This window comes from Salmo salar, chromosome ssa01 (genome assembly GCF_905237065.1).
Source record: "Salmo salar chromosome ssa01, Ssal_v3.1, whole genome shotgun sequence".
NCBI classification, from domain to species: Eukaryota; Metazoa; Chordata; class Actinopteri; order Salmoniformes; family Salmonidae; genus Salmo; species Salmo salar.
In genome coordinates, this window is record NC_059442.1 from 146,438,730 (window position 1) to 146,452,224 (window position 13,495).

Genomic DNA, 13,495 nt, shown 5'->3' on the forward strand with positions numbered 1-13,495 from the left:
TGGAGTCCACCAGTGTTAAATTCAATTGATTGGACATGATTTGGAAAGGCACACACCTGTCTATATAAAAGTGTATGTCAGAGCAAAAGCCAAGCTATGAGGTCAAAGGAATTGTTTGTAGAGCTCTGAGACAGTATTGTGTCGAGGCACAGATCTGGGAAGGGTACCAAATAACTTCTGCAGCATTGAATGTCCCCAAGAACACTGTAGCCTCAATCATTCTTAAATGGAAGAAGTTTGGAACCACCAAAACTCTTCCTAGAGCTGGCCCCCGGCCAGAGAAGGAGCTTGGCCAGGGAGGTGATCAAGAACCCAATGTTCCCTCTGCAGAGCTCCAGAGTTCTTCTGTGCAGAAGGGGGAAACTTCCAGAAGGACAACCATCTCTGCAGCATTCCACCAATCAGGCCTTTATGGTAGAATGGCCAGATGGAAGCCACTCTTCAGTAAAAAGGCACATGACAGCCGACTTGGAGTTTGCCAAAAGGCACCAAAAGGACTCTCAGACTATAAGAAACAAGATTATCTGGTCTGATGAAACCAACTCTTTGGCCTGAATGCCAAAGCATCACGTCTGGATAAAACCTGGCACCATCCCTAAGGTGAAGCGTGGTGGTGACAGCTTCATGCTGTGGGGATGTTTTTCAGCAGCAGGAACTGGAAGACTAGTCAGGATCAAGGTAAAGATGAACAGAGAAAAATACAGAGAGATCATTGATGAAAACCTTCTCCAGTGCTCTCAGGACTTCAGACTTGGGCAAAGGTTCACCTTCCAACAGGACAACGACCCTAAGCACACAGCCAAGACAACGCAGGAGTGGCTTTGGGACAAGTCTCTGAATGTCCTTCAGCGGCCCAGCCAGAGCCCGGACTTGAACCTGATCAAACATCTCTGGAGAGACCTGAAAATAGTTGTGCTGCGACACTCCCCATTCAACCTGACAGAGCTGAGAGGATCTGCTGAGAAGAATGGGAGAAAGGGTAATGGGCCCTTGTAGAGGAGCCATTTGGTATGTCCAGCCTAAATGACTTTATCAGAGCTCCAGCAAAACAAGCAAAGCGTCTCAGTGATGCAGTTTATCACCTCCATCCATCTTCACAGAACCCCATGTCACAAACACACACAGTTCTACACACAGACACACACATAAATACACACACTCGAACTTGCGCACACACAAACACCCAAGCATATAGTGAAAAACCCTTGTTAAAATTCCTTGTTGGGGGACTGTTTTGATTAAAATGACACAGTGCCGGGCTACACCATGAAAAGGGACCAGTCAATGATGAAGCCCCCCCACAAGCCAAAACACCTCCAGGGCCTTTAACGGGCCTTCAGCTGCTGGCCGCTTTGCTAAACCCTGCCTGTCATGACCCTACTGACAGCACGTGACTTGCCCAACTGAGCAGGGACTTCAACACAATCAATCAGCCTCAAGTAAAAAGGAGCTTAGGGGGTTTAACGTGTCCTGACAGAGACACGGGAGGAATTTCCGAGCTAGGACATGGTTCACGTGAGGAAACCGAAGAAGGAAAAACAAAAAACAATGCCAAGATGTACTTGTGCTGCTTCCTCTGGCTGTCCACCATTGGAGTGAAGTTCAGTTTGTTCAGTTTGTTTGTCAAGTCTTTAACCTCAGGGCCTTCATCAATCAAGATCAGTCAAAAGCAGTAAAGATAGTGATCAGCACATGTACATCTGACTGGAGGACATTTATAAACATGTCGCTAGTCGTTAATTTTATGTTATTAACAAACTAGCATGTTGAATGTATATTTCGGCAACCACGCAACACCTTGCTGGTCAACCCCGGTTATTCCTCACTTTGAATAAGAAATGAATAATCTAAATATCATTGGAACATGTGATTATTTGCAGTAAAAACTGGACTGTTAATTGCCTCGCTAGTGATAGAATAAAGATAAATAACATGTTTCAGAATTATAGTTTAGGATGACACTTGTAAAGATGATGAGGAGTCCAACATCATAGCTGAAAACTCTGTAGAATGTTAGCTGATCCCACCTGTAGTCCCATCCAATAATAACCTTGGGGCAGACTAAAGAGGAACATGAATGGCATGTTTAACCCTAAAGGGGCAGGGGGAGAGTGGTGTGTTTATTTTACCATTTAGCGCACAATGATGTCACATAATGGTCAGCTGGACAATGGACCTGAGTGTATGTCGGGAGAAAACGTTTTGTGCTGTTGTACTGTGGGTCAAAACGGGAATGTGTGTATGAGAGAATCTAAGGGCATATGTGTTTAACCAGCATGAAACAACATTGCATCATCTGGCATCTATTTTGCAGAACACAAGCACCACATTAAGGCAGTTACACATGTCACAGCTGCTCTAGTTAAAACCAGCCTCCTGGCCCCCAATTGTCTTTTTTTAAATGATGAATTACAATATATTGATAGTTTTAGGAACTCCCAGAGGGCATAGTGGTGCCACGTGAAGTCAGAGCCTAGTATTAGGCACAAATCTGCAGTAGGCTTGGCTCTGTCAGCCTGCCAGAGCTGGAGCACCTCACCAAACTCTAGCCAAGTGTTTTTCTTGGACACCTGGGCTGGGCTCCCCCTTATTGACTGTAAGTGGAAAGACAATGTGGCTATACACAGTGTGGCTATTCTCTCAAGGAGCCAACTCCTTGAGAGAGAAAGAGAGAAAAAGAGAAGCAAGAAGAGAAAGTTTCCGCGTGAATGAGAAATTGAAAGATCAAAAGACTAGAAGGAAAGAAACTAAAGATTGGAACACACAGACACAGGGAGAGACAGTCCGAGACAGGCCCCTGAAGAGGGCATCACCTGAGACACCAGGTGCATTTCGTCTTTACATTTTTTCCCAGAGCGTTATTACCGAGTTACGGCTTTGGTTGCTACCACACTGTTTGGAATCAACAAGAACTGGGTGGACCTCTGAATTGGCAGGTGTGTAACATTTACGAGTCTGCAAAATAACTTACAAAGATATTAGAAGGGATAAATGGACACAATAGCAGCATGTCAACACTTCCATCACGGCAGAACCGCGAACAAAAGGTTAAGACTAATATGGGATCATTAAATCACCCTTATCACATTGCTCACCTCTTTTTTGTTACAATCTGGCATGTGTTTTGTGGGCTGCGCACTGATGTTGGGGCAACAAACATGGCCTCAGGACTGAACCCTGTGGTACACCCTCTATTTCTCCAACAGCACACCAACCATTTGAAAAAAGTATTGCTCTGTACAGAACCAACCCACACAATCTAGCATCTCTTTCCATTTCTCCTGTACAAAGATCATGGCCCAGGTTCTGGTCCAGCATATGGCCTGTGCCCATTGGACTACTCCTGATTGTGTTCACACAGGGTTGACATCAGCGGTGATCCAGTGTGTTCACACTGGTGAAGTGTGTTAGGGGTGTGTGCCTCCGACCGGCTCAGCTGGTAATAGGCTCCAGACACACTCTCAACAAAGCTGCGGCTTGGATCGTGTTTCATTGGATGCAGCTGCGTGGTTATGTATCTGGCATTATATTGGCAATGACATAAGCTCGACCTGCCGGCAAAGCGTGAGTATCTCGCAGACGTGGTCGGTGCCGCTCCTCTGATCTAGTCGTCTGTGGCGACATGGAGATGACTATGCGCTAGACAAGTGCTGAAAGCGTGCGGACCGGATGAGATCGCAAAGTCTTCAGATCATGCAGGTCAATGCACTCACACAGACGGCGCTAAGTGGAGGACAAAACTATATCCTCCTCTTTGAGGAACAGCTTGCAATCATTTTCCCTCGCTAACTTTGCCAGACAGAAAACATTGTTAGTGTGAGACTCAAACACTGCTGTATACTGCAAAATCCAGACGTTCAGTTTATGGAGGTGCACGAGTTCTGGTCTGATAATCTCATAATGACGTAGGGTGCGCTGTTCTAAGGGGAAGTTTTGGGTGGGGGGGTTAATGTGAAAGTCAGGGCATCCTGTCTGAAAGGTAATTGTGTGTGACAAAGGGCTATAGATAGAGCTGGTAACTGGAGGTTCATAATGCACATGGGGCTGCCCTGCCCATTGTGTTAACACACACCAGCCGCCAGAGAAAGTCCTGGCCCTCTCACTGGCTGGGCTCCATTAACACACTAAATCAGAGAGGCCAAAAGGTCAGTCAAATCGTTTCCACCTCTAAAGTGGAGGTGATGGTAAGGGTGCACGGGGCCTTAACAGGTTTTTCTAGGAATGAAAGGGTATTGCCCAAATGAAGAAGATTGAATGATGCTCTGTTGCTAATGTTGACTGAGTGAATACAATCTCATCTTTTTCAACAACAGATGTTCTACATTCTGAGCGTTGCAGTATGCTCTTATGATAAATATCACTGAGGTTCAAAGTAATGGAGTGAGGATGTTGGTATTCCAGACACAGTAATGGGGCGAGGGTGCTGGTATTCCAGACACAGTAATGGGGCGAGGGTGCTGGTATTCCAGACACAGTAATGGGGCGAGGGTGCTGGTATTCCAGACACAGTAATCGGGCGAGGGTGCTGGTATTCCAGACACAGTAATGGGGCGAGGGTGCTGGTATTACAGACACAGTAATGGGGCGAGGGTGCTGGTATTACAGACACAGTAATGGGGCGAGGGTGCTGGTATTACAGACACAGTAATGGGGCGAGGGTGCTGGTATTCCAGACACGATGAGGAGTCAGATATCACAGCTTGAAACTGGCTAGGTACAGACACCGAGTCGTGTCAGAGATAACAGCCTGTTTTTGATACTTTATTCTTCAGATTGAGCAACTACACTGTTCCTCTTTGCTCTACCCTGTCAAGCCAAACCAGGGCTGGCCACTGTAGGAACTTTGATTTAAAAGCCATCAAATAAATGAAGGCAATTTATCAACCCCGGTCGAACAGACTGCATTCGTGTAATTTATCATAGTTGGAGAGAGTTCAAATATGCTGGGATGATGTATTGTATCTCCCTGCACGCTATGGCGACGTCTCATTGGTGCTGTCGCCACCAAAGTTCAACACAACCAACGCAATTACAGTGCAGACGGCAATATGACATCACCGCCACCGCAAGCGCATTGCTGTGGGTTTAGTCACTTTTACAATGTCAAAGGCTATGAAAATAACTCCTCAGCTCCCACCCCACCGAGCCTCTTTATTCGTGCGGGATAAACTTACATTAGGTCATTGAGCTCAACTAGCGCTTCGGCTTTCTCTGATACTTTTAATGGGCTGGTCGTCATTCTTAGTATCAACAGAATTAACAAAGCCCCAGGTGAGCAAAGGTATTTTTATTACAGGGTATAATAGTAATAAAATGTAAATAACTGAGTAACCACCTCACAAGGCTTGATTATGCAGCTGCCTAGAGGACTATTATCTTAACATTACATAATCACCAGTCTATTCAATGAAAATTGTCACTGTTTAAAGAAGGCTTTCACGCTCTGCCGTCCGCAACGACTCCAGGGACTCCTCTCAAAACATACAGTGAAAACATTCAACTCTGAACATGGGGCTGGATTCAATCAACACACCCCAGGTTTTGTCTGTCACTATGAAACTCTAATTTGAGCCCTTAGCTTGGTCTCCTTTCTCAGACAACTCTTTTTGGTCCCTTATGTGGCTACAGACCTAAAGATAACTGAGGAAATGTGATAATAGTGAATTTGGAAAACAATCCTATAGAATCCAGACGTGACATGTTTGATCATTTGGCCAAGTACCCCATCTGTTAACTGGACAATAACAGATTAAACATGGTTAGAAAGAAAACCTGTAAAATATCTCAAACTGATTTAAAGGACCACAACGGGAGAAACACCAATGAATCTCCAGTATGACGAACTATGGGTAGTTCCGTCACTGATATTGTAGACTATTTCAACAGCTTTCTACAGCCCCAACTGTCAATGACCTCTGATCCCCAGGGAGTGCTCTAATAATACAGTACTACTCAGATCCTCTGACTCTACAGCACCATTAGTCTTATGGTCATTACTGAGAGAGCAAATAAACAGTTACAGTATCACAAAGCTATGCCAATGTGTATAAGGTCAAGATAGAAAAGTGACACATTGAGCCTGCCCTATGGCACTCCCGGTAGGCTGTGGTTTATCAACATTAAGCCTCAGATTGGATTGCAGGCACAACTAAGAGCATTCCCAAGGGATTTTCCTCATTGCCAGTGAGCAAGTACGATTTGCCCCACCAAACACCTGTGGACGTGTTCTACAGATGTAAGTTCAAACACTAACTGAAAACATGAAAATCACTTGTTTGCTTGAATGTAATCATCATGTGTCAAATATGTGCAAACAGCATGTCCCTCATCATGCACGTGGTGGAAAGCAGTTACATCCCTGTGCTTTGTGTTGAGTATCCATGTGAGGTTGCCAACCACATTCAGTGCTGTGACTGTTGACAAGTGTCTTGATTTCACCCTGTGCCAAAAGCTCTTAAAATGGAGGTTGAAGTTGAGCACAAGCACATGATTCAAGAGAGAGGTTGCACCAAAGACAAGAAGAGATAGGGGGTTGTGCACCACGGGGAGGACTGTTGACAATGATAAATGAGAGACTCTCAATTTACTTTCAAACATCCCCATTCTGCATTATTTTTAGACAGCCTCCTCGCTTACGGTAATAAATAAGATTGATAGTGGAGTTGTGGTGGGCAAGAAGTTCACATTCACAAGATAATCTATTAGGGCCAGGATCTATTAACCTAGCTGGATTGACCAGTTGATGGACAGGCTCAAATTGGATGCTGTCATTGGTATGGGTAGGCTACTTCAGATTCAGAAGGCATCTAATAACATCATTTTGAAAGATAATGCTGTCAACAAAGTATAGTGTGAGGCAGGGAATTAGCTAGAAGTAGACATATCAGATAAAACGGTGCCAGTCAGGGAATCAGTCCATGGAGAGTTCATTATTGTTGCCAATGAATCTGGCAGATTAGCAGTGAGTGTGCTCTGGCTCTAAGGCTGCGTTTACCCAGGCAGACCCAATTCTGATATTTTTTCCACTTATTAGTCTTTTGACCAATCACATGAGATATTTTCACATCATATCTTTTTCAGAGCTGATCTGACTGGTCAAAAGACCAATTAGTGAAACAAATATCAGAATCGGGCTGCCTTTGTAAACGCAGCCTAAGAAGCATTCTATGCTGAAGGCAGCACATAATAGGTGGGGACCAGTACTTCATGACGTGTAGTGCTGGTCAGGGATGTTTCAGAAAAGAGTACAGTACATCTGACTCGTGGAATAATTTAGAGTAGAAGATTTACTTTAATATAATTGTTCCGTGAAAGAAAATCACGTAACATAAAGGAAAAGCACCCGCTTCAGAAAATTAATTAAACAACAGCGATCCACGAGGCGAAGAAATTAGATGACAAGCTTGTCGAATTGACTCAACCTATTTCGTTGAATATAATGGCATAATTGTGAAATCAATGTAATGGCATACAGTAGGCTAGGCTAAGCGATAGACTAAGTTGATTTAGCAGCAGGAGTGCGAATTAAATATCAAAAGCATATAGACATAATGGCTTTATGGCCAGGTTTACATATGCACTCAATACACATTATTTCAGCAAGTCACCGGTCGTTCCTTACCTGTTAGCATTCCCGACCCTGACTCGCCCGCAGAGTCTGTCCATTCATCATCAACGGAGGCAGCGCTGCTATTGAAGAGCCACATTAGACAACATGCCCACTTTATCACCCAGGTTAACATTGTCCTTCAATATCAAAAAGTCTTAAAATGTTCAAAACAATTAACGTTGAACAATAATGGTAATGAAATGCGTCCTCATGTGGATGGGATGCGGAGAAAGCAACATCCAAACGCACTATGCATATTTGGTAAAGTCAACGTTTTTCCGCTCACTCAAAACGTCTCACTTATAAATCAGTGAAGATATTATAACTTCAGTTAAGACACAAATAGGTATTTTCCATGAATAGAACATTAGCTGACTTGTTTTGAAGATCTCTCTCCATAAGCATCTGTGTGTTGCAATTGCAACCTCTCCACGGTCTCTCTTTCAGGACCAACTCACCGCAAGTACTCCACAGCTCCCCGCCCACCCCTGAGATCCAAGCCAATGAAACCCCTCTTTGGTCCACACCTCACAAACTGTCTATAGCTGTGACAACAGACTCACTAGGCTAATGGGAGACAGACAGCTCCTCTGGCTAGTTTGTCAGGAAGAATTCAGATACACTTGGGGCAGGTGGTTAATGGGGCTCAGCCACTTCTGAGAATGACTGCAAAGGCTTGATGAAAATACAGATGTATTCAAATCTAATTATTAACTAATAAGCAAGCCCCTTCATATGCCACTCTTAGTATAAAGACATCCACACCAAAACAGATCACCATCAAGCAGGTGAATATATCACCAAGAAATATGCCAACTCATTGGCTTCAATCATGTTCATATATCTTTATTCAAGGACTTCTATTCATACAAAATGTAATGGCAGAAATAACTGTAGGATTGACAGTCATAGGCCTATAACATATCAGGCAGCAAAGGACCCAGTTGCTCCAGAACGGAACCTTCAAATATAGTTCAATACTTTCGTTGAAATGTTATTCAAGCTCTTTGTCTTTCCAGAAACGAAGACATATGCATTAAAGATCTCCAGAAAATACAACCAGTGAACAGATTGTTTATCTTCATACACTACATTCTTTATACAATGTCTTTTTTTGCACATGCACGTACTTTTCATAACATGCAAACATGACATGTCCAGGGAATACAGCCACCGGAAAACTGGATGAGGTATGCCTAAACTGGTGTGGTTTTAAAATTGGCAGCCTACTTAATGGGAGGGTGGGGTGAGTGAGTGAGTGAGGTTTAAATGATGGGTCTGTTCACAGATCTAGGGGTACACACTCATTTTATCCCCCACTATGACACCATATTGGGACACAGAAGCCAAAGGAAGATTCCTGCAATCCTACAAATAGCCATGTTCACATTTAATAACTTCAATTCAAAGTCTAATATTTCACCTTTGACGATCCATCAAATAGATTGCACAATATATCTGACTCTAGAAAACAAAATAAATGCTATTTCTGATTTAGTACAATAAAAACTAACATTTGTACATCTGGGTGGTTCTATCAGAGTACATGCAAATCGACTTGCTGAACTCAAAATACCCTGTTTGACATAATTCAATTTAGAACCATTGTGCCTTCATTAATGCATTTTCAACATACATTATATACTACATTTACATTTTACAAATCTTTGTTAATAAATCTTATGTAAAATTTGGTAAAAAATCATGCTAAAGCCTGAAGCTGGAGACCCCAGAGGGTAAAGCTACAGGGCAGATGAGAATTCGTCCCAAAGTGTCATCTTGTTGCATAGCCCTACTTTAAAGAGTCAACACTCAACACAACCCTTCAATACCTGTGAACACACAAGGTTGTAGGCTATATATCAGTAAGTGAAACCCTTCACACGACCCTGCTTTCAGGAGAAATATATTTGGAAGAAAACAAACCCATGAGATATTGGCAAAAGTGGCAGAATTCATTAGCATACTGTACATTTACTCTACTTTATCTGAAAGATATGGAGGCATACATTTGAATATATTGTTGATATCGATAAGAACATGTAAAGTGAAACTTTCCTTGTTGGAAGGAATCACAAAGGGCACTTTTTCCCTTGGAACCACTTTTCCTTACATCTCACTCTGGCAGTGCTGTATATTTTTGGAAGAGAAAGGCAAAAGCTCTGTATACACCCTTAAGCAAAAGTACAGGCAACTTTGACAAGTTCAAGACCCTGGCATGCATTACATTGCTTTCTTTGGATCTGTAGTTCTGACCTACTTATAACTTCTATATTGTACATAATCATATTGTACATATTTACCAAAAACCTTTCCCTCCTTGGAGATTCAAAGAAAAGGCTTTGTTCATTCCAAACCAGCAATTCATACTGTAGTCCTTAAATTATGTAAACCTCTCTTTGCTTTTCAACTATATACATTTCTACTCATATGCATAACCGTTATTATATACCTCATATACTGTATACCTCATATCATACGTTCCACCCTCTCCTCTCCAGTGTTGATACATCAAAAGTCAGGCTGCATTATAGCTTTACAATAACACATCTTTAATGATAGGCACTTGGTATTCAGCCACTAGAGCAATACGTTAGAAACAGCTGACCTACCCAACTACACTCATCATGTACACTAGGTACAACTCACAAAATAATGAACATCCTGAAAAGATATTCCATCTAATGTTATAGTTCCATAGAAAATATATTAGAAACTTCAGTCCTGTGTTTTTTGTTGTTGTAGAGAAATGGTTCAACATGTCATGGGTTACATGGAAAAACAGCAGCAATACTAGACCTACTTAACCATATACTATCCTTATGTATGTTTCTGTAATACCTATAGAAGCCCAAAGCTTGTGTAAAAAGAGTAAAAGAGATACTAGATTTTCTGCAGAGAGGGAGGGGATTTGAGTGGTAATGCACTGTTATCACCACTTGTGCCTCCTGGTTCCTCTCATTTTACTTCCAGACCCTGCAGACACATGAAAGGAAAACACACAGCATACGCAGTAGATCACCTGCTGGGTGTCAAAGAACATTGGCTATTCATTGTGTAGAAAATTGCGGCCGATGGTCTGTGGTCAGAGGCGATAGGCCACCAGCTGCTTTTAGCCGTATGACAGCACAGTGTGTTTTGTCATTTAGACAGCAATAGTATGCAGCCCCATTTTAAAACTGGAATATAGGGTGAAATAAATATTTTTCTGCTCAATCCTGCAGAGAAACACTGTTTAAAGTCTTAGTTGTTTTCCCCCACAGACAGTAGGAAGACATTTTGGCTTTTTTTTCATCTAATAAAACCAATAAAATACTCGAGGGATTTCACATGTCCTCTGAACTATGCACACTATCGAAATAAGCTTTAATTTCAGTGCAAGAAAGGAATTGAGAAAATGTCATAGCAGGTGTCCTTTGTCCTTTAGTGTCCTTTGTGTAGAAAAGAGAAAACATCACAAAAAATGGGAATGATTTTCCTTTTCAGAGTACTTTTTCAATGTTTTACACATCTTGGAACATTCCCCTCACCCTTGGCCACCTAAGAGCACACAGGAACTGACAAAACTGTACTGTCATCTGTACAAAAGATGAGCGAGTTCATCAACGTTCAAGCTAAAACGCTTCCAGATATGTGGAGGGGGGTGTTAGCTAAACCACGCTATGCTACACTAGCACCAGTCATCCTCTTCCTTCTCACGGAAACTCCCAGTCCCTCTGGGGCTGGAGCTTGAAACGGCATTGACCCCAAGAGTGAAGTGGTACCCGTTTGGGATCCCACCCCGACCCTGTGGGGCAGGTGCAGATGAGGGCCCAGCAGCCCCATGGAAGGCTGAGGCAATGATCCTAGGGGAGTGGCTCCCTCCATGGTTGCTCACAGCATCCTGGAAGTCGTCAGGCTCCTCAGGGAGTCTGCGTGGAGGGGCGTTCCGTGGACAGGGGCTCAGGTTTGGGTCTGAGCCAATGAGGGTGACGGGTATGGGGGGGTGATTCCAGCATGGCGTTACGTTCCGAGAGTCCACGACTGAGAAAGGACTGGTGCCCCGTGGCACAAAACTGCATGGGCAAGGAGTTTCCAGTCTTGTAGGCCACGGCGGGGCGGGGGGTCAGGGGGGTCTGGGGGAGCTGTCTGCGCCCACGGCAGGATGGGCTAGATCCAAAGGTCAGGACCACTTGGCTGCCTTTACTCATCCCGATACTCTGCAGGAGACAGAAAACAAAGCAGAGAGTCATAGCGATGAAGTGATAGACAGGATATCATCCCCCCCCCCTAACCTAAATCATCTCACCCCAAAGCAGCACTAACATCTCTCCCCCAAGCACCAGGGCTCTAGGGCCACTCACCTGCTTGAAGAAGCCTAGGTCGTGGGTCTCTCCAGGGGAGGTGGAGCGGCTGGGGCCAGCTGACTTGGTGTGGCAGTGCTCCCTGCCTACATAGCGCTCACAGGAGTAGTAACGCTTCGTCACCCCGGCTGCAGAGTGGTGCCTCCTCTCATGAGACCGGCCACGGTCACGCTCCCTCGCCCGCTCCCTGATCAAGCCCTCCAAAGGAGGGTCAACAGGCGAACCTGGGGCACACACACACACAGTATTAGGGACTGATGTAACATACAGGCATGTGAAGTATGTGCATGTGCATCCCTCAGACCAAATGAAAAGGAATAAAGACAAAACATCAGAAAATTATTTCTGCTGACCTTTCAATTTTCTTCCAAATTCCAATGTCTGATGAAAACCACAACGACAGAACAGAACAGCTTCAAGTGGCTGTTTTTCACTCTTCATGTGTCAGAGCCCTGTCCTGGTGTGTCTGTCCCAGAGGAATGTATCGCTTTCTCTGCATCTCCCTCCCTCTCGCTCTACCTCTCTGTCTTCATCTCTACCTCCCGCCTTCCCTGTCCTCTCTCCCTCCCCTCTCTGCCCTGCCAAAAGGTGTCCACAAATCCCCCTGACTGGGCCTGCCCAATAAAGCCCAGCTGCTGCTGGCCTCTAACGCTAACACAAAACCACCCTGCGCCCCTGGCACTACCCTCCACCTACACTACACCATGACCACAGACTGATCTCTATTGCAGATCACCTCCGTGTCATTATCAGTGGACGGCTGACTAGCCAGCCCAGCCAGCCCACCAGTTCCATGGATCTTGTTTCTGCTTCTTCGAGGTCATGGCTAGGTTCCAATTAGCACCCTATTCCCTGTGTAGTGCACTACTGTTGACCATAGGTCCCTATGGGACCTGGTCAAAAGTAGTGCACTATATGGTGATCAGGGTGTAATTTCTGACATGACGTCATACAGCGCAAACAGGGACTGAGGGGTGCCATCATAGTCTCTGAGCCATGTGAAATGGTACGGTATAGGTGTGGTTGTCTATCAATTGGGTTAGTATGGGTTTGAGTGTGTATTGATGACCTTTGACCTATGTGAGAAAACATGGACTACACTGTCTTACTATCTAGGTCTGTGCCCAAACAATTTGAGCTTCTACTTTTAAAAATCCACCTTTCCAGAAACAAGTCTCTCATCGTTGCCACTTGCTATAGACCACCTTCTGCCCCCAGCTGTGCCCAGGACACCACATGTGAATTGATTGCCCCCCATCTATCTTCAGAGCTCATGCTGTTAGGTGACCTAAACTGAGACATGCTTATCACCCCGGCCATCCTACAATTTAAGCTTGATGCCCTCAATCTCACACAAATTATCAATGAACCTACGAGGTACAACCCCAAATCCATAAAAACAGGCACCCTCATAGATATTACCCTAACCAACCTGCCCTCCAAATACACCTCTGCTGTCTTCAACCAGGATCTCAGCGATCACTGCCTCATTGCCCGTAATGGGTCTGCGGTCAAACGACCACCCCCATCACTGTCAAACGCT

General features: G+C 44.3%; 2 protein-coding genes across 2 annotated transcripts in view; both read right to left on the minus strand.

The window, feature by feature from the left end:
• Positions 1-8,075, minus strand: part of LOC106567252 (collagen alpha-1(I) chain) — a 157,343-nt gene extending 149,268 nt beyond the window's left edge. Inside the window, exon 1 of the mRNA XM_014136323.2 lies at positions 7,622-8,075. Within this exon, the coding sequence (XP_013991798.2) occupies positions 7,622-7,742 (121 nt within the window). The 5' untranslated portion in view covers positions 7,743-8,075. The remainder of the gene's footprint in view (positions 1-7,621) is intronic.
• A 359-nt stretch (positions 8,076-8,434) lies between these two features.
• The window catches only part of LOC106567450 (voltage-dependent N-type calcium channel subunit alpha-1B), a 269,203-nt gene continuing 264,142 nt past the window's right edge, over positions 8,435-13,495 (minus strand). Inside the window, 3 exon segments of the mRNA XM_045691775.1 lie at positions 8,435-11,594; positions 11,596-11,808; positions 11,953-12,176. Coding sequence (XP_045547731.1) covers positions 11,280-11,594; positions 11,596-11,808; positions 11,953-12,176 — 752 coding nt within the window. The 3' untranslated portion in view covers positions 8,435-11,279.